Below are 27,238 nucleotides of genomic sequence, written 5' to 3'. Positions count from 1 at the left end.
ATGTGGAGAGAGCGAACAATGGCGAAAAGAGAATGAGAGTAGGCAGCGGCTCTGAAGAGGGCTTGCCATAGGCCAGGGGAAGTGGTTCACCTAGAGTGAATTTCTGTCAAAGAAAAAGTAGATTTTGTATGAGATTTGACAGAAAAATGAATGACAAGTTCATCCACTTCTCCTGGCCTATTGAGGTAGACTTGGCAACGAACTCGTCGAGGGTTGTTTAGTTCTATTTGAACGGTTCTCGAGAGTGGTCCGGATTTTTGTTAGCTCGCGAAGTTGGTGCGATTCAACGGAACGGCAACTGCTAAGACGACGACGGGTACTGCACTGAAGAAGACTGGTCTCGCCGCGTCCGCTGGTTGTGTTTGAGAACAGAAGAAATTATGAGTTGAAGCTGAATAATAATAAGGAGGAGGAGAACAGTGCTCGAGGAGAAAACGGAGAAGACGACGACCGCGACTCGTTCGTGGGGTTATTTGGAGGATTGGTGCGTGGTCCGTGTGTGATGCGAAGAAGCTGTACCCTGCCAGTGAAGCGAGTGTCTCGAAAATATGATAAAGTGAAGCTGCTGGTAGAAGCCAAATATTTAGAAGAGCCGGGTTATGTTTGAGTTAACGACAGCGAAAAGTATGAAACAAGTGTACAAGTGAGTGCAGGGTTCAACAAAGTTCAACAAATACCCCAAAGTGATAAATCGGCGCAAAGTTCCTAACATTACAAACGAAACTCAACGAAAAAGCAACCACTTCACGATGTCGTCAAAGAGCTGCCACTTGCTGCCCTCAACTCCAGCCATGAACCGGGTCCTGCTTATGCTAGCCTTAGTGCTAGCGAGTGCGGCCGCGCATCGTTTGCAGCAATTCACGAGCCCAGAAGCTGCACCAACAAGTGGCGATAAAATGTCATCAGCGGATGGTTCGGAACCGCCCCGACGGTTCCACGCTATCTTTCAAGGCTCTTCGGCGGCGGCGGCGATGGCAGAGCTCAAGTCATCACCATCGTCTCTGGAGAAGATGCTGGCTGGCAGCAGTAGTAGCAGTAGCAGTAGTCGCCGGTCCAAAGTGGCGGTAGATAACAGCACCAGCGACAATACCAGCAGCCAGAAGAACCGCACTCGACAGTGCCGCGAAGGTTGCCTCGGAAAGGTAATTATAATCTCATTAAGTAATGGAAGGGGACGCGAAGCGGCGTTTTTCCGACGACAGTTCTAGCGAGTTGTCGATCATTCATTAGGGGCGCGAGGCAAAACGTCGTTTACCGACAGATTGCAGTTTTGGCCTTCTCAACAATCTGCATTCCGGATTGTTGGGATGACGGGAGTCTCCTCCACAGACGACTCAAAAGATGAAAAATGATCATCATCAGGTAGATAGAACCTGATTCTGGGAACACAAAAGGGCCTTCACGGGCGGGGGAAGGAGATTAGAGAGATGTATAGTGAAACGCAATCCGGCTGCTTGACAGATGATTTATACCAATATAAGGACCGGGCGGCGACGGTGGATTTTCGTTGTGTAAGCATTTCGGGGCTGATGCCTCGAGAAAGAATGCCAAGAAGTGAGAAAACTAGATTTTTGAAGTGCACTTCGGTACGGCTTCGGATGGAAGATTCTGAGGAGGATGAACGCCGGGCGAGGGGTTACATGATTTTGCTATTTTTTCCCAAACCAATTTCGGCGTCTCCGTGTGATCCGTAATCCGTGAAACTCGATTTCGGGTTCTGCTGGCTGCCTCTCGTCTTTTGTTGCAGTTGTTGATGTTGTTGTTGTTCGATGCCGGAGACAGGGGCAAACCCAGATAAACATCTTTTGATGTCTGTGAACAGCCGTTGTCTTGTCGGTTGTTCGGAGCTGGAACGGAGATGTCTGTCTGAAGATGCTCCGCTATGATTGCATGTTGTTTTTCAAGGGATGGGAAGACGACTTGTAATCATATTTGCTAAAAATTGAAACTGCTAAGTTCACATGCCGAGTTCAGGCGATTGACAAAGGTTTCAAAGCTTTAAGGTGGATTGTGGATTTGCGATTATAGCGATGATAAACTCTGAACCTCGCTTTTCGTACACAGCATCAGAGTGGTGCTTCTGATGGTGGTGACCCGGAATGTTAATTATATGAAGTCAATAATACTACGAATAATTTCGATTTATTCGTTTTGTTACACATACTTAGTCCTCATTTAACATATTCACCGAAGAAGTGAATGAAAGTTATAGTGAAGCAAATCATGTTATGTGTTAGATTGCATCGAACAGCCTATATTTGAATGGTTTTCAACACCGAATTTCGGTACTTACTATTCTGGTCAGGATTCGAGACTATTTAACCGAGATCTCAATCCAAAATTTTTAGCCGAGACTCGATAGATATTATCCCCAATTTTGGTAGAAGTTCGATCGAGATTTAGGAAACCATAACCGACATATCAGCTATTGGATTCTCGACAATCCGTTTAGTGAGCTCGAAATTTTAGTTTGTATCTCCCATGTGACCATGTATTGAGATAAACATTCTCAGCTCAAGTGTGATGAAAAATAAAATGTTCAGATGTGGTTTTAAGTGCAAAACAGTAGCTCTTCTTGGTGTTGACCTTTTAGAAGTAAAAAGAAGACTGATGTATAATGCATTAGCTCATAAATTCGTGAATGACACAGACATAGTAAATTGCATAAAGATTGTCTCCTTCTTAATTTCGATTACTCAAAGTTAGTGACATAGTCATAGTAGTCCAGGCCTCCCATTTTATTATTTGCGTATGAAAAATGGCCTATGGTCAAATTTTCAAACGAAATCGTTACATTAGTTTACATGAGTGATTTTTAATTTGTGGGGAGAATAGTTTGAAAAACAGATATTTTAGATGTTACGCTAGATAGCATTTCAATTATCTTTAAAATGACTCAAAATTCTATCAAGTCTCGTACCTACACAACACTAAAGACAGCCTTAGAGTTGAAGTTAAAATATGCGTATCTGTCAAAGAATTCTAACTCTAGTGGAATTAAATGGTATAGTACTAAATTCGGTTCTCATTTACTTAATTTTTTTGATTTGTCAAAGTGAACTTATTATATGGACTTAAAATTTGAGCTTCCTTGGAATCTGAGACGATTATGACTTCACTTATGTCTGATTGTGAGAATACGAAAGTTTTTAGTCGAAAAAAAAAACAATATTGCAATGTATGGAGAGTTAGTAGTTAACAATTATCTTTTTAGATTCAATGTTTAGTGGTTTTTTTTAGTATGGGCCTTAAATGTTTTTTTCCAGTATTTTTATTTAAAAAATAACCAACATTTAACATAACAACTACCGAAAAGCTAAACATAACAAATAATTTGCGATTGACTCGGCCGGATAGCCGTAAATCACGATTCATAAATAATTTAAAATAAGAATTTTTAACACGTTGTTTTTTATATTTTAATAACAAAAAAATGGATACAGAGTTTGACCTTCTTTATATGACAGCCCAAATAAATTGTTAGTGACTTGGTCACTATTTTCGACCTGGTCACTAAAAAGTCACAATTTGAAATAAGAAGTCATTGAAGTCACTTTTTGCAGAAAAATGGTCACTAAAGTCACTATTTTAGTGATTTGATGATAAAGCAATGATAGCCTGGATTTACTTCCTAAACTTATATAGCAGGACTTAAACTAGTTTTTAGTATTCTAATACAATTTTTTTTCGTGTTTGATATGCGGCAGGACAACTCTCTGCAAGAGTTCAGGTGAATATAAGTCAAATATTTTTGATAGAATGGTTGAAACGTATTAGTTGGATTTTGGGACGAATAGGTAATAAACAATCTGGTAATGTTTACTGGGTGATTTTTATGATAAAGGTACTTGAATGGGGTTGGATAGAAAACCAGAACAAATTACGGACAGAGCTGCTTAGTGAATTTATTTTGAAATGTCTAAAGCTGTTAACGGTGAATATCGGTGAAAATCCTTGATATTTCTTTTAAAAGAAGCTCAACAAAGCTGATTCAAGAATGATGCCTGAAATTTATGTGTGGAATTATCTATTGAATTCATCAGAAAATTGTTTAGAAATTATTTCTATTAGATCACTAATTAGAATATGGGCCAATTGATACGAAATCAATTTGAAATAAGTGTTAATTAAAAGTCTACAGAGATATGATTGTTTTGGATACATTGGGTACTAAGTGATATCCTAATTATTGTCGTACGCATAAAATCATCTTCTCACTGTGGCGCAATAACACCTGATTCCATTAAATAAATTGAGCTTGGGAGCTAGCTTAGGAAAGAAAAGATTCAATTTTAAATAAATCCGTACTGGGATTTTTCCTCCTTTACTTAAAAGTTCGCAATTATGTCAAGAACTCCATAAGAACGTTCAGAAATGTATCTCTAAATTTAGTAAGGATTTCCCCATGTTTTTTTTCCTGATTTATCAACCCTTCCTTAAAAAATGCTGGATTTTTTTTAAATTCGATTTAAAACTCTATTGCATATGGAATAGCTTTGATGATTTTTTGCAAATATGTTCATCATTAATCGCAAAGAAATTTGCCATAAATTCATTCACGAATTTATTTCTTCAGAGTTGATGAATTGTGAACTTCTAGAAGCTCTTCTCTACTAATTAGAATCCGAGATTTAAAACAGCAGCATATGCCTTCGTTCGTACCAGATCCACCAAATCTTCTAAATACGATCTGTTTCCTAATTTCCTATCTGTCTCTTGAAGTTTCATATCAATTGTAGTACGGTGATACTATTTGAATGCGTTTGAAGCTAACTGTGGGCTTCGCGGCCATGCGGTTAGTGTTACCAAGCATTTAGTCGCATGCAGTCAAGAAGTGTGGGTTCGATTCCCGATTCAGTCCGGAAAACTTTTCGTCAGGATCGTATCCGACTGTGCCACTGGGCGATGCATGCTAGTCCGTTGTCTAGTGTGGTGCTTCCTTCAAAGGACTAATCATCCACAGGAAGCATAATTGCTTCCAATGTCGTTTCTTTTTTGTTATGGAATTTTTCAAATTACTAAAGTTAGATTCATTTTTAATTTTACATAATGTGAAGATTTGTCAATATTCCAAATTATAAGGACCATGGCTAGTTTCCGATCATACAATTTGGACTAATGTTTGTAGTTATGAAGTCACTATTATTTTGCTGTATGATCGCTACCAGCTCTGCACTAAAAGACAATTTGGCGGGAATGTGGTAAAATGTATTAAATGCTATCTAGTGGCAAAAATCAGAACTCATGATGTCTCTCGAAACGTTGCTCTAAACAACCCAAACGTTGCTCTTAGTAATGAACGTTAGTATGTTTTTTAAATATTTTATTTACTCTTTCGAAAGTTTAAATAAAGGTTGATATCATTCATTTTTGAAAGCATGTACCTTTTAGTACCCCAAAATATGTTTAAAGTTTTGGGGACGGTAAGAAGTTTAATTTTTTTGGTGTCCGTTTATTAAGCGAAATGACGTTAGGTCGAAATACGTTCAGCGTTGCGAAAATCACAAAATCTCATTTCTCATGCTTGAAAATGTTCACGCTTGAGTTGTAACTCACGCAACTTAACAGCCAAAACAGCATACATGAGTTGGCTCATGCGTTTGATTAATTGGCTTGTATTTCCACTGTGTTTTCACGCATAGCATTTTTTCTTCGTTTTCCTACTAAAAATATAATAAACCTTTCTAATGTAATCAACAACATTGGACATTGGACAGATTTCAAATGGATTTTTTGATTGACTTATTTTTGACGGCATGAGCATGAGTGATAGATTTTGCATCAAATTGTCATGCGTGAGTTTCGCAAAGCAGATCTCAACTGAATTGGCTCTCGCGGGAGAACTGAATGATTGAGATTTGAGAGTGAGTGTACCAACACTGAGTACGTTTCGTCGAATGGGTCAGTAGGCCGAAACAGTCAAAACTTTATCTGAGCTATTTTTACAATGATTTGTTAATATTTTCGACATATTGGTTATATATGTTTATTTTTTTTAAATTTTATTTGTATATAAGTGGTCCTCAAATATTCCAGCAACAATATTCTCTTCAATGAAGCTAAGTGCAAAGAGTGAACCGCTGAAGAGCAAGCGTGAGCCTGTCACTGCTCATATTGGTTGCTCAGCGTTGGGCTTAGGGACAAACTATTGAAAAACAAAACGTCAAATGCCAAAACGTTTGGCACATAGTGAATTATTTATTCTTCCGCAAGAGAATCATTCTTCCAAGTAACGATGTTTTGGCATTCGACGTTTGGAGTTCGTAGTTTTGTCACGAACTATGAGGGTTGGGGGAAAAAAACGTCGAAAGACAAAACGTTTAACCCAAAACGTCGAAAGAACAAAATATCGAAGGCAGCGTTGACAGACTCACACACAAATTTCAATCAATGAGCTCTCCAGCGAGAGCAAACTCATTAGATATCTGCTTCAAAAATCTCATGCTTGAGTTTTTCGTGCAAAATCACTCAAACACACTCAAGCCGTCAAAAATTATTCAGTCATAACGCCTGTCAACAACTCGTGAAACTCGAATGTTATTGTTTACCTTAGAAAGGATTACTATAAACAGATAGGGGGAGATCCCCCAGTGCCGGACAGCACCCAATACCGGACAAAGTTGAAACATTGAGAAATCATGGTCCAATCAAGATGGTGTATTAGTAGAAAAGAAAGCTATTATGTAGACTAATGTTTGCGTAGAATAACACATCCTTGAAATAAGCATCCCTTTTTAAAAAAGTAGAAAAGTTTGAAAATCTTTAAAAAATTGACGTATCTTCTTAATTTTGAGCCTATTTAGTAATTATTTTGAATATGAAAAAAATACTTTGGATCCCGCAAGCATGATCGAACATAATCCTAATTTGATAGTATGAATATATTTTATACCATAATTGAAGTAAATATGGACAAATTACAATTTTGGTTAAGCACCTCCTGTCCCCCAGTTTCGGACAGCTTGATTTGTTATATGATATCTTTGTAATTATTGCATCAGTGTCTCAAAATACTTTCATTGTTGATGGGTTCCGTCGACAATGGTATTAAACATGTAATAAAATTTAGAAGAATGAACATTCATAACAACATCGTAAAATGTGCTATTTTTCATCATATATGAAATAGGTTTTTGATAGGCATCTTGCAAACTAAGAACAACTCAAATTATTTTTGTAAATGTTGCAATTGCATTGAATTGGTAATTATAAACTATTTCTATAGTGTACACATTCAATGATGTTCAAATTTACAGAATTCGAGGCATTTCCAGATCGTGTCCGGTATTGGGTGCCACCTTTCAAGATCGATCAATTTGGTACTAAAATACATCATCAAAACACAATGTCAAAATTCATATTTATATTTTCAAATTTATTTTTGTACACTATAAAAATGATAATATTTATCATAAATGGGTAACACGAGCCCATAAAATCAATATTTTTCGAATTATGAATTTAGTGGCTTAAGTGTCCGGTACTGGGGGATCTCCCCCTATTCATTTATTTATATGTATTTCTTCATCTGACCTAGGTCTTAATGAAGTACGGCTGTAAAAGACTGAAATAGGCATAAAACCCGAATCTTTTTGAAACAAGTAACACAAAAAATTACAACAAAGGTCACTTATAATCTTAAACTAACAAACAAGGTGTTAAAAACCTAATGTTGCAACATAAATAGTAGGATTCTTTCAGAATCCTGAGTAGGATTCTTTCAGAACCCTGAATAGGATTCTTTCAGAATCCTAAATAAAATTCTTTCAGAATCCTGAATAGGATTCTTTCAGAATCCTGAATAGGATTCTTTCAGAATCCTGAATAGAATTCTTTCAGAATCCTGAATAGGATTCTTTCAGAATCCTGAATACGGTTCTTTCAGAATCCTGAATAGGATTCTTTCAGAATCCTGAATACGGTTCTTTCATAATCCTGAATAGGATTCTTTCAGAATCCTGAATAGAATTCTTTCAGAATCCTGAATAGGATTCTTTCAGAATCCTGAATAGGATTCTTTCAGAATCCTGAGAAGGATTCTTTTAGAATCCTGAAAAGGGTTCTTCTAGAATCCTGAGAAGGATTGTCTCATTCGTAAAAATTGTCATCACTGTCACCATGTGCTAAATCAAATGGTCATTTTCTGTCTGAAATCATTTCATCTTACAAGTAACAGGATTTTCTTTGATCAATAGACATCCTCCGAACGATTTCATAATTCAGTGGAAAATTAATGTTCCCATTTCTCAATTGTACCGTTTACACATTACACACAGTTCGAAGACAGTTTCGGAGAAGAAAGTGTCAAATCCATTCCGGCATCCACTTCGGTCTCGATGCATTATTGAATAGGTACCTACCTACTTGAATGGGAAGGCGGCAGCTGGAAGCAACCGCACAGTAAACGGTAATCCACACTCTAATTTCACGCCGAATGACAGTGCTAAAAAGCGCAAATGAAGCCGCCGCCGCCAATCGCCGACGGGTTCGGAAAGGTAGATTAAATTAGTTTCCAGCGTTTCCAGCTTTGTTTGGATCTGAAAGATACAGAAAGGGAGAGAGAAAACGGACAGCGACAGTGGTTTCGTCAAATGACGGTCAAACACAGAAAAAAATATTAATGATAAAATGAAGTGTAAACTGAAGTCTAGTGTAAAATTAAACCAAATTTATGTATTGTTACACTGAATTTGATTGACCTATGAAATTTACGTTCATTTTTATGCTCCAAATATGTGCATGGAAATATACTTAAATTTAATTTTTTTTGCGGCAGTGAATGTTGGATAGCGCAGTTACACTTTGTGTCTGGGACGATGCCCTCTGGTGGTGAGCACTTCAAAAGACCTCTCCTCAAAGAGCATCACGGTGTGGAAGCTGCTTCTGGCTGCTGTCCGTGCGTCGGTCAGTCGTTGCTCGGTGGAGGACATAAATCATTTTTATTAACCTCAGACCGAGCGTGACTCACATAATATGCAGCACCGTAGAATGGGGTGTCTTTGATATTGCAGGTAACTTTGATCTACAACTTCCAAAAAAATCAGATATTAATTTGCTGTCAGAAAAATGAAATTCTACTGTAGGTTGTATAAAATCTCTAAGTTAATTTAAAATGAATCGTTATGCAATGTTTGCAATGCAATCGAAAATCTTAAAGGCAAAATAAGAACAAATCAGATTTTTCTCGAAAAAACTGTCAAAGGTGGCCCAATTTACAGTATTGTGTTTTGCACTGTCACTCCCGAACGGGGCTCGGGAGGCATTGCCAGCTTATCACAAAACAAGAATACCTACACTGCATGCATTTGATATGTGTTTTTGCCGTACTGTGACTGTGACTGCGATATTTGCGTGTAATTTATCTCAATATTTTGCATCCTTATTAGTGCAAATGATCCATCGTCGTCGTCGTCAGTCGTCGTGGTCTGATTGGACCAAATTGGTTTCGATTACAGAAAGGTACGGGTGAAACGACGGTGACAAATGTGTCACGTACACACATCATCTGTATGTAGTACGGTGCTGCCATCTGTGGTGCTTCTGCTCGCGTTGGGCGCCAAAGGGCACGTCGAACACATCAATAACCAGTCTACTGCGATGTGAGCGATTGCAGAATCGTAATTTGCATGGCTGCTGAAACTGTTACTTCGGTCGTAGTAGGCACGTAAGCGATTGGTTGTGCTTTCTAGGATCACATGTGATTTTAACCGTCTGTGTCATGAAAAGTTGTTTTGGCTTCAAATTGATCCCAAAATTCAAATCGTGATAACTTTGCGAAATCAAAATATATATTAAAAAATTAGTCACCAGTGACAAATTTTTTTGACTTATTGTGAGTTAATTTCCGCAAGTCATTTTGAAGCAAATTTACTTTATACGCCTATGAACGGTGATAGGAATATGTGGTGAATGCTTTTGAGTTTGGATCCAGGTTTCAAATAAGTTTCAGTAATATCTGCTATATGGATGTTATTCGCTGCTTGAAAATTGTACGGCTCGTCCTCTATAAAGAAAAATAAAATATTTGGATCCATTAGAGAAACGTTATTCAATAACTATTTTATTAGTAAATTTCACACCAATTTGGACTGCTTCAGCCATAGTGGTGGCTTTGAACATTGCATCAATCATTTGATTGATTTGTTCAGTTAAAAAAATCCAAAATCAGTGTAAGATGTGTTACTGGAAACGCACTAAAGAAAAAATCCGAATTGATTTATTTATAAAAGTATTACAGCTCTTCAAAATGCTCCGGGATCATATTTATCCCAGAACACAGACAAAGGGTTACAGTAGGTACGTGTGTTCAAATGGTAGTTTCAATTATTCGCTCCCAGCATTGACCCTTTACGGAACCTTTCGCAATGCTGATGATTAAATTAAAACGTAGTTTCTAACGATATCCATTGGTTTGAATTTCAATTGAAGAACCTCCATCACAAATACACGTATCTAAGTACGTCTGATGATGTCCCAAGACGTTTCGGCAAAATCAGTTAGTCCACTTGACACGATTTCGCCTTAGAATCGAGAGCAACGTGTGCCCGATACGTACGCTTTCAATTATTCCAATTAATTAGTGGTAACGGTGAACGAACAAATTGGAATGCTGGTTTGACCTGACAGGCGGACAAGGTTTCACGACAGGACGAACGGGCCATAATCCGCATCTACGCTTCTATATAGGAGATACTTTCAATTGTGGTTTCGGTTTTGTTGGATTCTGTTCTATATCGTCGTATCGATGGGTCTGACTGACAAATCGCATGCGGTGATCGGACCAAACTGACCGTATCCCCAACTCCTCCGACTCCTGGATAAGGTCCTACGAGCGAAGTCGTGCCAACCTTCGCAATCGCATACTTACCGGTGACAGATACACGAGATAGGTTGACCTGGACATCAGTGCGACGGAGCCGACGACGACGACGACGACTAAGGCCATGGAGATGCATAATTACACATCTTGTATGTGGGGAACGTATGTTCCGGTGACAGCTGCTGCCGGTTCGGTTTGTGGTTCGGGGTTTGCCGGCTCTCTTTCGAATGATGTTCAGTTGTTGAGCTAACTAGTTCCGGTGAACAAAAAGCATTTGTCGAACTTCAGGTGTTTTGAGTGCGTGGTTGGGGGTTTTGGATGCTCAAGTGCTGTCAAATTAAGGATCGGGTTGAATGGATGCTGTTTGGAGAATTTCGGCAATAATGTGTTTCGATAAATAATGGGTATGCTTTTATGTGGGTTTTGTATTAGATAGACTTTTACTTCTAGTACTCTGATTAGTTTTGGTTTGGAATTTGGATGTATTTTCTTATACGACCAACAAAAATTTCTCTAAAAATGTGTTCAATATTTTAACTAAGGTTGCTTATTATCATGAGATTTTTACATCAAGAAGTTTGTCCGTATATAATAATTGAATTCTCCTAAGAAGAATGCTTTTTATGGCTGAAGTTTTTAGCATTCGACAGAGTGCTTTGTGAAGCAATTGAGTAATTCGTTTTGCGCGTTTTGCTGGGCAGTACTTCGTGAAGCCCAAGTTGAAAGTGGTTTGTGGGGAGGGAGAAGTATTCTCAAGCGTTACGGCTCATACTAAAATTTGAAACATTTCATAGAAAAGCGTTACGAACGAGGAGAGGAGTTCCAAAAATTTACAATTTTAGCGTTACATTCGGGAGAGTGGCATTTTTGGAGCTGTCATTCGGGGTTATGGGGTAATCATCATACTAATATTCCTTCCCCCAATCCCATCTGACGCCGTTATTGACCCTGTATTAATAGGGGTACTGAATTATGTACACTGAAGGAAATTAAGGCCAAACCCAGGCGAACTTTTGATTCTTTGTGCATCTTCACTGACTTCAGCCAATCATGGAAAAGCAATTTTAGATATGTGTAGTCAGTCTAAGCTAAGCTGGAGTACTTAGCTGACAGCAATTAGCGATAGCGAAAACGGGTTTGCCATCACATTTACGAGGGATATAACTTCAGAACATACCTCATACAATTTTCAGAGTATATTCTGAATGATTATTTCGTCCCCTTAATGCTACAACTAGATAACTCGAAAATCAAAATTTTGGGATATGTAACTTTGAAAATATGACCGTTTTACAAGGTGATGGTTAATCGCAGAGAAAATGATTGAGAATTAAACTTTAACATGTGTATTTTGAATCACACGCTTATGAACTGCGGATATTTTGCAGTCCAATTAAGAATAATGTTTTGGCATATTGAAGTCAAAAATTTCAAATTTCGAGTTATCTAGTTGCAGCATCAAGGGGACGATTTATTCGAACTGCCCAGAACATTGTTTAAGGTAATGAAGGCAGAGAGCTTGTGCTGCAACATATTTGGAATAATTTCTGTTAACAAAGTTTTTTCAGAAAGCAAGAAGGTTTTTTTTCAGAAGGCAATAAGGAATTATTTTGAACAGTATTCTAGAAGAAAAGCAACGAATTATCCGAGTAGAATCTTTGATAAGCTTCAAAATATAAAGGATTTTATTAAAATGCGCTCAGGACTACATCTTGGGCTGATTTTCTTCTCTAAATCTTCATCGATTTATTCCATTTTTTTATTTGAAATTAGTTTAACCATTGCTAGGAATGCCCTGACTCAAAAGTCCCATATATGTTCTCAAGGTTTCTTACAATGCCCAATGTCGGAGTCCAAATATATTCAGAAAAGGCACAGCGGCACGGTTTATCAAATGTAATGAATAAATTTCTTGAAACCCATGTAATTGTAAGATGCAAGTTTGAATAGTCAATTCTCTCGACTCATTAATCAACCAGTAGTTTGATGAATCAGGTACAACCTAAAATTCCTTGATCAATTCTTTTAAACCGATTTTCAAATGCTTCTGGGCTAAACACACGTTGCATCTCAAAAAATATTTAATAAATGTTGCAAAAATTTTTGATCTTACTCGTCGATTTGCACCTCAACATTGTTTGCATTCCTTGAAAATACCTTAGGCAATATAAAAGGGATCTGCAAATTTGATTGTTTTCTCTTCTGATGTATTCCTTCCAAGACAATTAGTGCGTGCTGTCCGAATCAGAGTACTGTTTCCGGGCGGAATGCTTTGTGCATCTTGTCCTTGATAAAGTCGATAAGCTGAAAATTGCCGATAGTAAAAATGAATCGTAAGGCGTATTAATTTTTAGATCGAATGGGTTGTTAGTTGTTAGGTCAGGGTTATTTGCATACCCCTGAAGTAGCCGAAAAAAAAATTTGGTCAAATGCGTTTTAGTTGTTAGGTTATGATAATTTTCATTACCCAAAAGGGATATGTGCGATTTATTTTTTGAATAACTATCGCAATTTAACTCCAATAAACTTCAAATTTGGTGTGTATGTACTTTGATGGTACATTAACAACTGTTCAAAAAATTAAAGACAAATATTTATTCACAGCGGCACCACAAGTGAATGAAAAATGACCCAATCTCACCCCAAAGAGGGGGTGACATTGGGTCACTGTAATTGAAATAACTTGTTTTTAAGAATATGATTTCAAAACCATTCACAACTGAAAAATTTTGACAAAAAAAGATGCAAACAAGACAAAAAGATATCTAAGATGTTTCACAAGTATGATAAACCCACTTAAAAGAAAGATTATACTGAAAATTGAAGAGCTATGAGAAAAATACGTAAACCCAACATTTATCGTCAAGTTTACATAAATTTTCTTCTTTCCCTCAAATTGTCTTCAAAGTCTCATCCCCATTGCTATAAAGCCCCTTCAGTTTCCCCAAAGGTGTACTGAAACAGTGATTATTTTAAACCTTCGCAAATAGTTAAATTTCGGTGCGACATTCCACGATCAATAAATTTCAGGCAGAAGTTGACGTCATAATCCCAGTATTTCAGCGATCCAACTCCTTTGTACTTCCGTGAGATGTTTCTATAATATGAAAACACTGATAAATAATCAAATTTAGAAAAAAACACCTTTTGATAAAAATTTACGATGTTGCTGCGCACGAAACACAGCTGCTGGTTTGAGAAGTTGTCAAAATGCGTTGTATTGTTATTCAATGCACGGAATACTCAAGTAGACTTGTTTGATGTTTCAGAGATGCTGTATTTAGAAAAAATAAACACATCTTAATGAAAAAAGAGAACACCTGGCACCGTAAAATGTCAAAAAGTGGACATGGAATTTCATTAACTATCATTCTTGCTTGACCCAATCTCACCCCCATTTTCAATGTTTTAGACATCGTACTGAAAAAAATGATTTTTTTTATGGGAAAATCAAACAGATTCCGGAAAATACCTGTGATGTATAATGAAAAGACTTTCAACATTCTACTAATACAACGATAGAGGCTAGAGTACATGCGTGATACTTTGTACAGGAGAAATTTAATGTTGTATATTTTATCTAGTTTCAACACACAAGTTTATTGATATAGTAAACAAAACTACTATTTCTAAAAATGTATATTGTTATGAATTATGTGTAATAATATGTTCCCTAAGACATGAATAATTAATTTTAGTAATATCAGCGTTATTAGCTGAAATATTTCACAAAACATATTTTTCCGTTTTGACCCAATCTCACCCCCTAGACCCATTGTCACCCCCATCGACGGTACCAATTTTTTTCTCAAAATACTCACGAAATCGTCTATTGAATCTTCACATTTTTTTTTTCAATATAAAAAGAGTTGTGCATCTGGGAAGTTTGTAGAAATTCTTCCCAGTATTAGTCTAAGATGCCACCTTCTGGAATTTTGAAACAAAATTTTTTTGGGAAATTTGTTCATGCATTTCCCTTTGAACTTGATTTGAAAGTACACTCATAGCTTCCAGAATTGTAATTTTAGATTCACTTCGAGAACATTTTGCTTGTTCCTTGTAAAAGTTTTCCTGTTTTATCATGTATTTGCTCTTTCGCATTCTAATCTCCAAAGATATTCCACTAAAAATTGATCCTGATAACTCTCTCGAAATTTTGCTTTCAATGACTCCATAAAGCCCTTTAAAAATGTATTTTCTTGAATTTTTCATTCTTTCTTTCATAAATTTCATTTCCCATCTGGAATGATACAGAATTTACTTCAAATCTGGTATTTCACAGAGAACATTTCCAAGAAATGCTTAAGGCCCAGGGATTCCTCAAGAAATTAATCTGATGATTTTATCCAGTAACTTGTTTAAAGAAGTTTTAAAATATTATCTTAGAAATTTCACCAGGAACACAAGGATTTTTCCAAGCGTTTCTTCTCGGATTATTCTAAGGACTACAGGACATAAAAAATCTTATAGCGATTATTATCCTGCTCCATCAGAGACTTTTCCAAGAATTTAATGTTGAAATTCTCCCTGGAGCCATTTTGAAGATAACTTTAAAAGTTCCTTAAGAATTCATATACGTTAGGTACTTCGTAGTGTTATGCTATGATTTACTCGAGATATTGCACCAAAATTTGTGCAGGAATCCAGAAATCTTGTAACTTCCCTAGAATACTTTTACTCAAATTCTATCCAAATATTTGAACAGGAGTTCTTCCTAGGATATATGAGAAAATAGTTATCAGGGGTTCATCCCTGATAGTATCAGGGGTTCATCCAATGCTTTCTTCTGGTTTTATTATCATTTTATATATGAATATCTCTAATGACACTACTATTAACAGATCTGCAGAATCAAGTGGACATTTCTCATGATATAACCTATTAGATTTCATAAATTATAACCTAGGATATTCCTAGGAAAAACATTGATACATTCTTGGAGGACGATTGTACCTCTTTTCCCTGAATGTCGTTGCCCCGAATGTTATTCCTCCGAAAGCCATTTCCCCGAATGAATGAAAAGGTGCAGGTATAGTCTTCAGTGACAGGGTTCTGAGCTAGAAAAAACGATAAGCAATCAAAAGAAGGAGATATTTGATCATTCTCGACTAATCACATATTGCCAAAAATGCTGAGGATGGCAAAGCTCGAAAGATCCGTCGATAAAATAAAAAAGGGTGCAAATCCGTCACCACCTTGAAATGCAAAAAAAAAAATAACAATTATGAGCACCAAAAACTTTTCGGGGAACCTAACTTTTCGAGGAAACGGGATATTCGAGGAACTGACGTTCGGGGAAACGACACACAGGGAAAAGTTGCACAACCTTGGAGGATTTCCTGATAGAACATCCGAAGTATTATTAGAAGAAATTCCTGAAGAATTTCCTGCATGAATTTTTTATGAACTTTTTGGAAATTTTGTGATTTTTTAAAGAATCTTAGGTGAATTTATCAATAGACCTTTTGATAAAATTCTTGAGGAATGTTTCTTTGTAACTTGTAATGCCTGGAAACAATCCTTCCAAGCATATTTTCGGTACTTCTAAACTGACAATATGGTTTGCCCAAACGCTTTTGCTTTTGTTTCTGTCTTCCATCACATGAATATTTCAGTAAAATTATTGCTAAGTCAGCTTTCTGCTCATTATTACCATGAACATTCCAACAAGCGAAGTTGGAGTAGTTGTAAGTTGATGGGCTTTCACTCCCAAGATGTTGGTATTCCTGATCCCCAGCTTTATTTACATTTGGTCGCATTTTTGCAATGTCGATAAAGAAGATTCGTACCGCTTTTGACAACACAACATCAACAATAATACCATTGTTATGATAGTATATTACTATTGAGTCAATCATATCGATGGTAGATTCAATTATTCTATGTAGTTCAACCAATCATACCAAATAGTAAAACCAGGCATATTTATTGTTAATTCAATTTTAATGTTTGGTTGACTGGAATTCAAGATGAAATATGATTGATCTACCAGCAAATATGATTGACTGGACAATTATTTTTTCTCCGTGTAGGAATGCTAAGTAGAGTTCCTGAGAAACCCGCAGAGAAGTTCTTATATGATCTAAGAGAACTATTGGTTCTTGGAGTAATTGTTAGTGTTAATTCTTAAAAAAGTTTATGAAATAATGTAGAAAATATTACAAAAAAAGTTGAAGGAATATATACAATTGTTCTCAATAATATCCCTATTTATAAATTCTCAATAATACCCTTTTTATAAATCGCTTAGATTATGTTCACCCTTTTTGAGTGATATTATGTTTGAACTCGAAATTTGATTCCAAGCTTGTTGTTTGTTGTGGTTATATGGGAGATATATGGCACCAAGTTCACTTACAGTATTGGACAAAACATTTGCAACTTTTTTCGATTTTCCATGCAAAATGACTAACTTTGGTAAGCTAGATCTCTGTTATTTGTGGATTGATAAGAATGAAATTTTCACAGAACATTATCTTCTTCTTTCTGGCGTTACGTTCCAACTGGGACAAAGCCTGCTTCTCAGCTTAGTGTTCTTATGAGCACTTCCACAGTTATTAACTGAGAGCTTTCTATGCCAATTGACCATTTTTGCATGTGTATATCGTGTGGCAGGTACGACAATACTCTATGCCCTGGGATGTCGAGAAAATTTCCAACCCGAAAAGATCCTCGACCGGTGGGATTCGAACCCACGACCCTCAGCTTGGTCTTGCTGAATAGCTGCGCGTTTACCGCTACGGCTATCTGAGCCCCTTCACAGAACTTTATATATAACTTGAATTTCCGAAAAAGTCGAAAAAGTCGAAATTTAGCGTGACATCATTTGTGTACCATCCCTATGATGAAATTGATGAACGTTGATTTTTATTTCCAGGCTTGAAGTTTCTAGCTTATATGTGATCAACCCATAGTGAACTAAGTTGCGGTCGGACCTCGGGTCGAACGACAATCATCATAAATGCTTCAAAAAAGAAGAAGCAACGTCTGAAGCTGAATGTGTTAGATGAAAATCTGCGGATTCAATCTTTCTTTCATAAGGGCATGGTGTCTTAAATAAAAGGAGTTCATTCTACCTTGCTGTAAAAAATGTATTACTTCCAGCATTGAATATAATGTATGGTTTAGGAGAAAAATCGGATTCCACTTACAGATTTTCCTAGTTTTCAACTATGAATAAAATGGAATATGCTAATCCCGGGCTTCCCAAACCATGGGTTTGCGGCGCCCTGCTTGTCGCTGGCTCACTTGTTAGTAAAAAAACATACAATTGAGCTTGCGACAAGCAGAGGTGCCGTGAATCCATATTTTGAAGAGTAAGGGTTCTAGTACCAAATTTCTTATTTCAATCTTACGATATTCTTGTTCTCCCAGACAACCAGAAATCGTATAAAAGTTCACGTTACAACTCGTTTATTCATACTAATTACATCAAACTCGCAAAACACCGTGGATAAACTCGTCAGTTTGATGAGTTTCCTCGCATAAAACACTTCTTTTCTGAGTTCATTTATACATTTTGTTTCATCTCGTACACTCGTACAAAGTAAGTCGCATCAATCCGTAGCAGCTGTCAAATCAACATTAGTTATCATAAGTTAAGTCGCATAAGACCACAGGTTGGTTCGGTGGAATATTTATACACTCGCATTGTATGTTATTATTCATCACATAATATATGCACGCATATCGCCTCCACTTTTGTACGTAGAAAGCCTTTTCGCGACATCTTGTAAGTAAAATTTTGCACATATAAAGCCTCCAGGTGATTTCGTTATACGTACATTTTGGTTGTCTGGGCTGTCACACAAGGCTATCTTAAGTCACTAAATGCGCATTCAATAATTAATATGGCTACACACTCGATTCATGTGGTTTTCTTATTGCGCAAATCTGTAAGTAAAACATACGACGTTAACGTGTGGATTTTTTTCAGTGCAGTATCGAACTCCCTAGGCAGAATCTAATCAAAATGAGATTGAAGATTGAACCAAATGAAATTCCAGCAGGCTCTGCACATCTTTTTCACCGTATTTCAAGGATTAGATAAGGTACAAATTGATCCTTGTGCTATAATTGTGCGGAACATAACATGGAAAAAGCTCACCAGTTAGCATTAGAAATTAATGAGTACCACAAAACTTAGTTTGCACTAATTGTACTTCAATTCAATTCTATGCAATCATCAAGCATTAGTTTTGAAATGTACCAAATTGCCGTAGCAGTAAACGCACAGCTAACCAACAAAACCAATCTATTCGTGAAGGAAATTTTCGCGGCATTTCCAGACCAAAGAGTATCTTCGTCCTTTCCGCACGATACACATATGCAAAAAAAAAAGATCCTTTTAGATCTTTAGATTATAATCTATTGGCAAAGAAAACTCTCAGTACATAACATTTGAATACTAAGCATAGAAGCAGATTCTCTTCCAGTTGAGGCGTATCGCCATAAAGAAAAAGAAGAACAAGAAACCAAAGAACTATCGCTCTTTCCCATCCAGGAATCATTCCATCAACAGAACCGACACATTAACACACGTTCATGTCAGAAAACGTCTTGTCTAAATTTGCGCCGTAATGACGCACAGATCAAACATTTCCGAGTTTCCGACGGGGGTCGCAGTAAACCATTTTCGCAATCTCTCACCCTTATACCTACCGGTGCAATATTGGTAACAGAAACACTTCTTCCCGATTGAGGCCCCATCAATCCATTCACGCTCTGCTTCGCTGCCCCACTTGACCCCATCAATCTCTCCGTCCTGACTCCTTCATTACAGAGACATCCACCGTCCGTTGGAAATAACCGCTTCAGTCTCTTGCGCCAGTCCGAATGGGGGTCTTTCTTAGCCGTCCACCGCCACAAAGCAAAGCCATGCTGAAGGGGTCTGGGTTCGATTCTTGGTTGGTCCATAGAGTATCATCGTCGATCTTAGAACATCACTGTGGAAGTGCTCTTAGAACACTAAGCAGACAAGCAGGTTCTGTCCAAGTTGGGACAATGCCAAGAAACAGAAGAAGTCCGCATAGAATGCGTGAGTGTGTGCGGTGATTGACTTCCCGAACTGTAATTTCCTTATCACTCTTGACTGCGATGGTGATGGTTCAATAAAGACTTTCGCTTTGAGTGGCTTGTCCGCGGGCGGGGGGAAGTCGATCCCACCGCAAGCTCATAACCTCAATCATCGTTTCTTATTAGCTTTCCCCCGGAGAGAAGTTCGGCCCGATGCGTACCTACCTAGTCATTCTTGCTCGATTCTTGCTGATAGATGTGAAGCAATTCTGCCCCGATTCTAGCCGCTACGTTTCCGCACGTACGAATTCGTTCTCCGGGAAATTGATGTGCTCTGCGGATCTACAACTGGATGGAACTTTCGCATGGCATGGCATGGCAAAGCACCACTGACTGACTGACAGACAGCTCCCGATTCCGATTCGTTTTAATAATCTGCTTATACGCATTTTATTCTGCCCGCGTTGTATTCCGGGCACGATTTGCTCACACGATCCCGGGAATTTCGCATTTCTGTGTGTAAAGAGTTTTTCTTTGGATCCATGGTAGGCAACAACCCCCTCTCGGAAGTACAACATCCGTATACGTAGAAGCCTGGCCTACCTATCGTCCATCCCGTGAGGGAGAATCGGTGCGTTGTGAGGTTAAGCTGTACCACAGCCAAACGGACGAAACACTCAGAGCAATTTTCATTGACATCCGTCACCCAGTTTACGAAACCATTATCTTCTTCTTCTTGACATTACGTCCTCACTGGGACAGAGCCTGCTTCTCAGCTTAGTGTTGATGTGAGCACTTCCACAGTTATTAACTGAGAGCTTTCTTTGTCAAAGTTGTCATCTTCGCATTCGTATATCGTGAGTCAGGTACGGTGATACTTTATGCCCAGGGAAGTCAAGGAAAATTTCATTACGAAAAGATCCTGGACCGACCGGGATTCGAACCCAGACACCTTCAGCATGGTTTTGCTTTGTAGCGGCGGATTTTGACCACTCGGCTATTGCACGACATACGATCATTTGCCAAAAAGCCTGCAGAAGGCGCTAGTGTGAAACGTCAAACACGAAGGAAAACTATGCGCGCGCCTCTGGTAGTGAAATATGAAACATAGTATCTTTGAAATGATCGTGGTCGATGGAAATTTCAACAATGCTGCGTCTGTTTGTCTCTACCGTTTCGAATGCCCTCGAAACCATTCTCCACTATACGCGGAACGCATCAGATGCTGCCATCTATTGCTGATTCGCTATTTTTATGTGAAGGCACGTTGAAGAATTTGATGCCTTGCCGAGTGTAAAGGGAAGCGGCACGTTTCACCGTTCATCCGGAATCCGAATTTGCGAAATGGGAAATCAATCAAACGGGAGAAGACGACGGTAGGTACACGCATTTAATTCGGACGCATTTCGGATGCTGATGCGGTGGTGCTGACAGCGCGCTTCGAACGCTACGCCGTGGTACGTGATGGGAATCGGAATGATGTGGTGCGTACGTGAAAAATTTTCAGAGGGCACGTTTGGTGCCCGTTGTTTGACGTTTCAAGCAAAACAACATGGCGGGGCCATGTTATTGTTTGATGGGAAAACTTTTTGTGTTTTCGCTAAATTTTCTACAATTTCATCATCATTCAATCATATCAGTTCCTTTAGTACTGTCATTTAAAACATTTCATTAATTTCTTATAACTTGGTGTTCTGTGTTCACACGCAGCCTTCGTTCTTTGCTGGAAAGGCCTGCGTCATCCGCAAACAAAAATTTTTGACATCCCTGAGGTAACTCAGGTAAGTCAGATGTGAAAATATTGTATAAAATTGGTCCCAAAATGCTGTTTTGAGGAACAACAGCTCTTACAGGAAGTCTTTTAGACTTGGAGTTCTGATAATTAACCTGAAGTGTACAATTTAACAGATAACTTTGGATTGTTCTAATAATGTATGTGGGAAAGTTAAAGTTTTTAATTTTACAATCAAGCCTTCATGCCAAACACTGTTGAATGCCTTTTCTATGTCTAGAAGAGCAAGACCAGTAGAATAGCCTTTAGATATGTTGGAACCAATCAAATTTGTTGTTGGTTGAATCTCCATGGCGGAATCCGAACTGTTCATTGGCAAAAATTGAATTTTCGTTGATGTAGACCATCATTCTGTTCAAAATAACCTTTTCAAAAAAGTTTACTGATGGAAGAAAGCAAACTGATTGGACGGTAGCTAGACGCTTCTGCTGGATTTTTGTCTGGTTTTAAAATTGGAACAACCTTAGTATATTTCCATTTGTCAGGAAAATATGCTAATTGAAAACATTTGTTAAATATATCAACCAAGAATGAAAAGCTACTCTCTGGAAGTTTCTTGATGAGGATGTAGAAAATTCCATCTTCGCCAGGAGCTTTCATATGTTTGATTTTTTGAATTATAGTTCTCACTTCTTCCAAATCAGTCTCCCAGGAATTTTCGAAAACGTTCTCTTGATTGAGAATATTTTCGAAGTCCTGAGTAACTTGATTTTCAATTGGACTAGTAAGTCCTAAATTAAAATTGTGCGCGCTTTCAAACTGCATAGCAAGTTTTTGAGCTTTTTCGTAATTAGTTGGTAATAATTTGTTTTCCTCTTTCAATGCCGGTATTGGCTACTGAGGTTTTTTCAAAATTTTAGATAATTTCTAAAAGGGCTTAGAGCCCTGGGTTAATTGAGCAGCTTTATTTTAATTTTTTTTTTTGTTTCTTGATCGAGAAACCCGTTTTTAATTTCTTTTTGCAGATCCTGCCATATCATTTTCATAGCAGGATCGCGAGTGCGTTGAAATTGCCTTCTCCTCACGTTTATATGATGAATCAAGAGTTTAAGATCATCGTCTATAATCACGGATTCAAATTTTACTTCACATTTTGGAATTGCAATGCACCTGGCTTCAACAATGGAGTTTGTTAAAGTTTCAAGAGCATTGTCAATATCAAGTTTAGTTTCTAAAGAAATGTTAACATCAAGATTAGAGTCAACATACGTTTCATATATATTCCAGTCGGCTCGTAAATAATTGAAAGTGGAGCTGATAGGATTGAGAATCGCTTCTTGGGATATTTGAAATGTAACAGGGACATGATCAGAATCAAAATCAGCATGAGTAATCAGTTGGCTACAAAGATGACTAGAGTCGGTTAAGACCAAATCAATCGTAGATGGATTTCTAGAAGAGGAAAAACATGTGGGGCTATCAGGGTATTGAATTGTGAAATATCCTGAAGAGCACTCATCAAATAAAATTCATGACCGATGTTTGGCATTAAAGTCACCAATGACAAAAATTTTTGACTTATTGCGAGTCAATTTACGCACGTCAGTTTGGAGCAAATTAACTTGCTGCCCAGAGCATTGAAAAGGCAAATAGGCAGCTATGAAAGTATATTTACCAAACTGTGTTTCAACAGAAACACCTAAAGTTTCAAAAACTTTAGTTTCAAATGATGAAAACAGTTGATGTTTTATACGCCTATGAATGATGATTGCAACTCCCCCACATGCCCCATCAAGTCGATCATTACGATAAACAAAAAAGTTAGGATCTCTTTTGAGTTTAGATCCAGGTTTTAAATACGTTTCGGTAATAATTGCTATATGCACGTTATTAACCGTAAGAAAATTAAACAGCTCGTTCTCTTTACCATTGAGAACGAGCATTCCAATTTAAAATATTTAAATTATTATTTGGATCCATTAGAAAAACGTAATCCAATAACAATTTGATTTGTAAATTTTACACCTACTTGGACTGCTTCAGTCATAGTGGTGGCTTTGAACATTGCATCAATCATTAGATTCAATTGTTCAGTTAGAAAATTAAAATCAGAGGCAGACATGTCATGTGATTTTCCATTGGAATTTCCGGTAGACGAAGAAGCGGAGTTACCTGTGGCGGTAAGGTTTTTTTCCATTTGATTTGAAACAAGTAGAATGGGTACCCATGGATCGAACAGGGGAGGAGTTCGAATTTCCTGCTACGATATCGGCAAAGGATTTACCGTGGGTAGATACATTCGAAATTGAAAGATTCGAACGGCTACCCGTCGGATTAAAATTAGTTTGTGAATGAGCATGATTATGATCTTCCTGATGGGTATGATTCATGATCAAGCGATCGTTAACTGAAAAATGAGCATTGTTCGATACTCTACCAGGCAAATTCCGGAAACGACCGTTATCGTAACGGATATTATCTTTCATCTGCCTGGCACGAGCCTCAATGACCCTTTTGCGTGAAGGACAATTCCAAAAATTGGACTTATGGTTAGCCCCGCAATTACAGCATATGAATTTGGTGGTATCTTCCTTCACTGGACAGACGTCTTTAGCGTGAGAAGAACCTCCGCAAATCATGCATTTAGCATCCATGCGACAATTTTTTGTACCATGACCCCACTTTTGGCACCGACGGCACTGAGTGGGGTTCTGGTAATTTCCTCCAGGTTTCTGGAAATGTTCCCATGTCACACGGACATCAAACAAAAGTTTTGCTTTTTCTAAAGCTTTAATATTATTTAGTTTTTTTTTGTTAAAGTGAACTAAATAAAATTCTTGAGAAAGCCCTTTCCGAACAATGCCAGGTTGGGTTCTCTTTTTCATAAAGATTACTTGGACTGGGGAAAATCCAAGTAAATCATTTATTCCATTTTTGATCTCTTCAGGTGACTCATAGTCACTTGAGAGACCTTTCAAGACAACTTTGAACAAACGTTCAGTTTTGTCGTCATAAGTGAAAATTTGTGCTTCTTCTCTTCAAGATGTTTGAGAAGAAGTTCGCGATCTTTAAGAGTTTCCGGCAAAACGCGACAGTCTCCTTTCTTTGCGATTTGGAAGGAAACCTTGATTCCCCTAATGGTGTTCAAGATCTTCTGCCTGAATGCTCCAAATTCGGAACAACTGATCACGATAGGTGGCACTCTTTGCTTCCTCACTTGAATCAAAGAGCCTGAGCTAGAGGCTGCTTCAATTTGATGTACGAAAAATTTGTCTAAAACGTCGAACTGATTGCTCCTGGTGATGACATTTTCGATATTATCCTTTTTATTTTTGGAAGATAGCGCAATTATACTTTAAAAATGTTTTCGCAACAATTTTGAGACACAAATTTCAATGCACATTTTTGATCATCATTACTCACTTGTGATAAACACGAAACTAATGGTCACTTTTCTCCTCCTCGTTTCAGCGCTCCATCAAGGACATTCTTTGCACCCAGCAGCGCGAGTGCGCTATGGTAAGTTATATTTCCGTTCTGGTGCCTCTGCACCATGCTTCTTTCATCCAGCTTCAGGCTCCGAAATGACCAGTTCACCCAGTTGGAAGCCAGGAAAGGACCATTTGTTCTTTTACAGCTTCCTGCTTGGTTCCTTCTCTGCTTTCCTCCGAGTCCTTAGGGTTTAATTGAAACTGGTGACAGTTATATCGCCGAGACGGCAAAGGCAGCTGCTGTGCTGAGCGAGCGCACCCGGTAAAGGACATAACCTCGATTACTTCCGGAACATCGACTTGAAATCGATGCCGGCGGGGGGGTCGCCAGAGGCGACGATTATTGGACGGTGATAAGTGGACCGACCACCATTTGCGGTTTCGACCCGGAACGGTAAACTCCGGAGACGTCGATCTGAAACGACGACAACTGTAGTGTGTTAAACCGGAGAACCGGAAATTGGTGTGTTTTTACAATTTTCCTTCTGCACCGGTCGAAGCTTTCCTTATGGGAGTGGAAAAGTGTCGTCGTCAATTTGCTGGCCCCGTGTCGACCCGAGGGAAGCAATTAAATGTGTTAGTTTTCCTTCCGGCGGCGAAATGCCATCGCGCTGGGTTGGACTCTGCACCCGAGCCGGCCCCCGAGTCCGTTGAAGGGGAACACTGGGAGATGACAGCAGTCTTTGTACGCAACACAAACAGCTTCGGGCCGTATTTCACTGCTCTTAATGGCGACACGCACCGCCGGTGTGCTGGGCGAGGGCGAAGGCGAATGCCTGTCATCGTGAGAGCGTTCCGGTTCATTTAATCTTCTCATGTTCTATACGGATACGCCCCTCTTCGGAGTGTGTTTTTTTTTCTTTTGTATGATGGCGTGCGGGGCAGATCGAAAAAAAGAGTGTTTTACATTTTGCTTGGGATTGTGTCACGATTTTGAATAGGTTTACATCGGTTGAGCAGAAGGTGATGTGTTTCATACGAATTGTCGTTCGTAGAACAGAATCTAAATCAATGTTCTCAAAATCAAGCATTGTCAATCGGTCTAGACATCACTCTATCCTGAAAGTCTTCTTCTTCTTGGCATTAACGTCCCCACTGGGACAGATCCGGCTACTCAGCTTAGTGTTCTAAGAGCACTTCCACAGTTATTAACTGAGAGCTTTCTTTGCCTTAGCTGCCATTTTTGCATGTGTATATCGTGTGGCAGGTGCGATGATACTCTATGCCCAGGGAAGTCAAGGAAATTTCCATTACGAAAAGATCCTGAACCGACCGGGAATCGAACCCAGACACCTTCAGCATGGCTTTGCTTTGTAGCCGCGGACTCTAACCACTCGGCTAAGGAAGGCCCCTGGAAGTCATGAAAGGTAACTATCTCGAGTATGAGATTCGATTCTTGGTCCAAGACATTCGATAGGCAATCTTATTTCATATCTTCCTATTAGAAATACTCTGTATAATTTAAGGGATTCTGGAATAATGAAGGATGTTAACTAAATCGAAAGCCCATTTCACACAACCATTATCTGATGGCTATGTTGTAAACGGTTATGTGCAACAGGGCCTGATAAAGGCGCTAATGTGAAACATCATGTACGTACACGCAGCGAACCGGACTATCCAACTTCATACATTTTGCCTTATGAACGATGAAACGATTATTGCGATATAAGCGCTTTATGTATCGTTCTAGCATTACCTCACATCAAGGCGTCGATAGGCGCTTGGTGTACGCACAGGCCTATCGATCGCAAGGTTCTTGGTTCGACTCCAGGTTGCCGCGAAAACGTTTTATGTTTTCAAATTTGGTTTCATAAGGCATATCTATGAATATCAAACTGATTTCTTGGGACGAAGTTTCATAAATGGTTCCTATGCATTTCGATTGTCCATTTGCCTGAGTGTAGGAAACCGATGCGCGCGCCTCTGGTTGTGAGATACGGAGCATTAGCAATTCTAATTGGTCGTTTGAAGCGCGGTCAATGAAAATTTTGTCAGTGTTGCGTCAGTTTGCCTTATTTTTGGTTTCGGTTATCATTAGTTGAAACCAGTAAATATTTTGAACTGAAACTCAACTTTGGTAAGCTGGTCTCAGTTTTTTATGGACCGATTTGAATAAAATTTTCACACACATAACATAATAACACACATAACACATAATTTTCACAGACATAACTTGAA

General features: G+C 38.3%; 1 protein-coding gene across 1 annotated transcript in view; it reads left to right on the top strand.

Annotated features, from left to right (window-relative positions):
• Positions 1-209: 209 nt before the first annotated feature.
• The window catches only part of LOC5576584 (serine-rich adhesin for platelets), a 44,184-nt gene continuing 17,155 nt past the window's right edge, over positions 210-27,238 (top strand). The window contains exons 1-2 of the mRNA XM_001656108.2: positions 210-1,142; positions 25,038-25,085. Coding sequence (XP_001656158.2) covers positions 750-1,142; positions 25,038-25,085 — 441 coding nt within the window. The 5' untranslated portion in view covers positions 210-749. The remainder of the gene's footprint in view (positions 1,143-25,037; positions 25,086-27,238) is intronic.

This window comes from Aedes aegypti, chromosome 1 (genome assembly GCF_002204515.2).
Source record: "Aedes aegypti strain LVP_AGWG chromosome 1, AaegL5.0 Primary Assembly, whole genome shotgun sequence".
Classification (NCBI taxonomy): Eukaryota; Metazoa; Arthropoda; class Insecta; order Diptera; family Culicidae; genus Aedes; species Aedes aegypti.
Note: the sequence above shows the minus strand (reverse complement) of the source record. Positions and strands in the feature narration are given on the sequence as shown.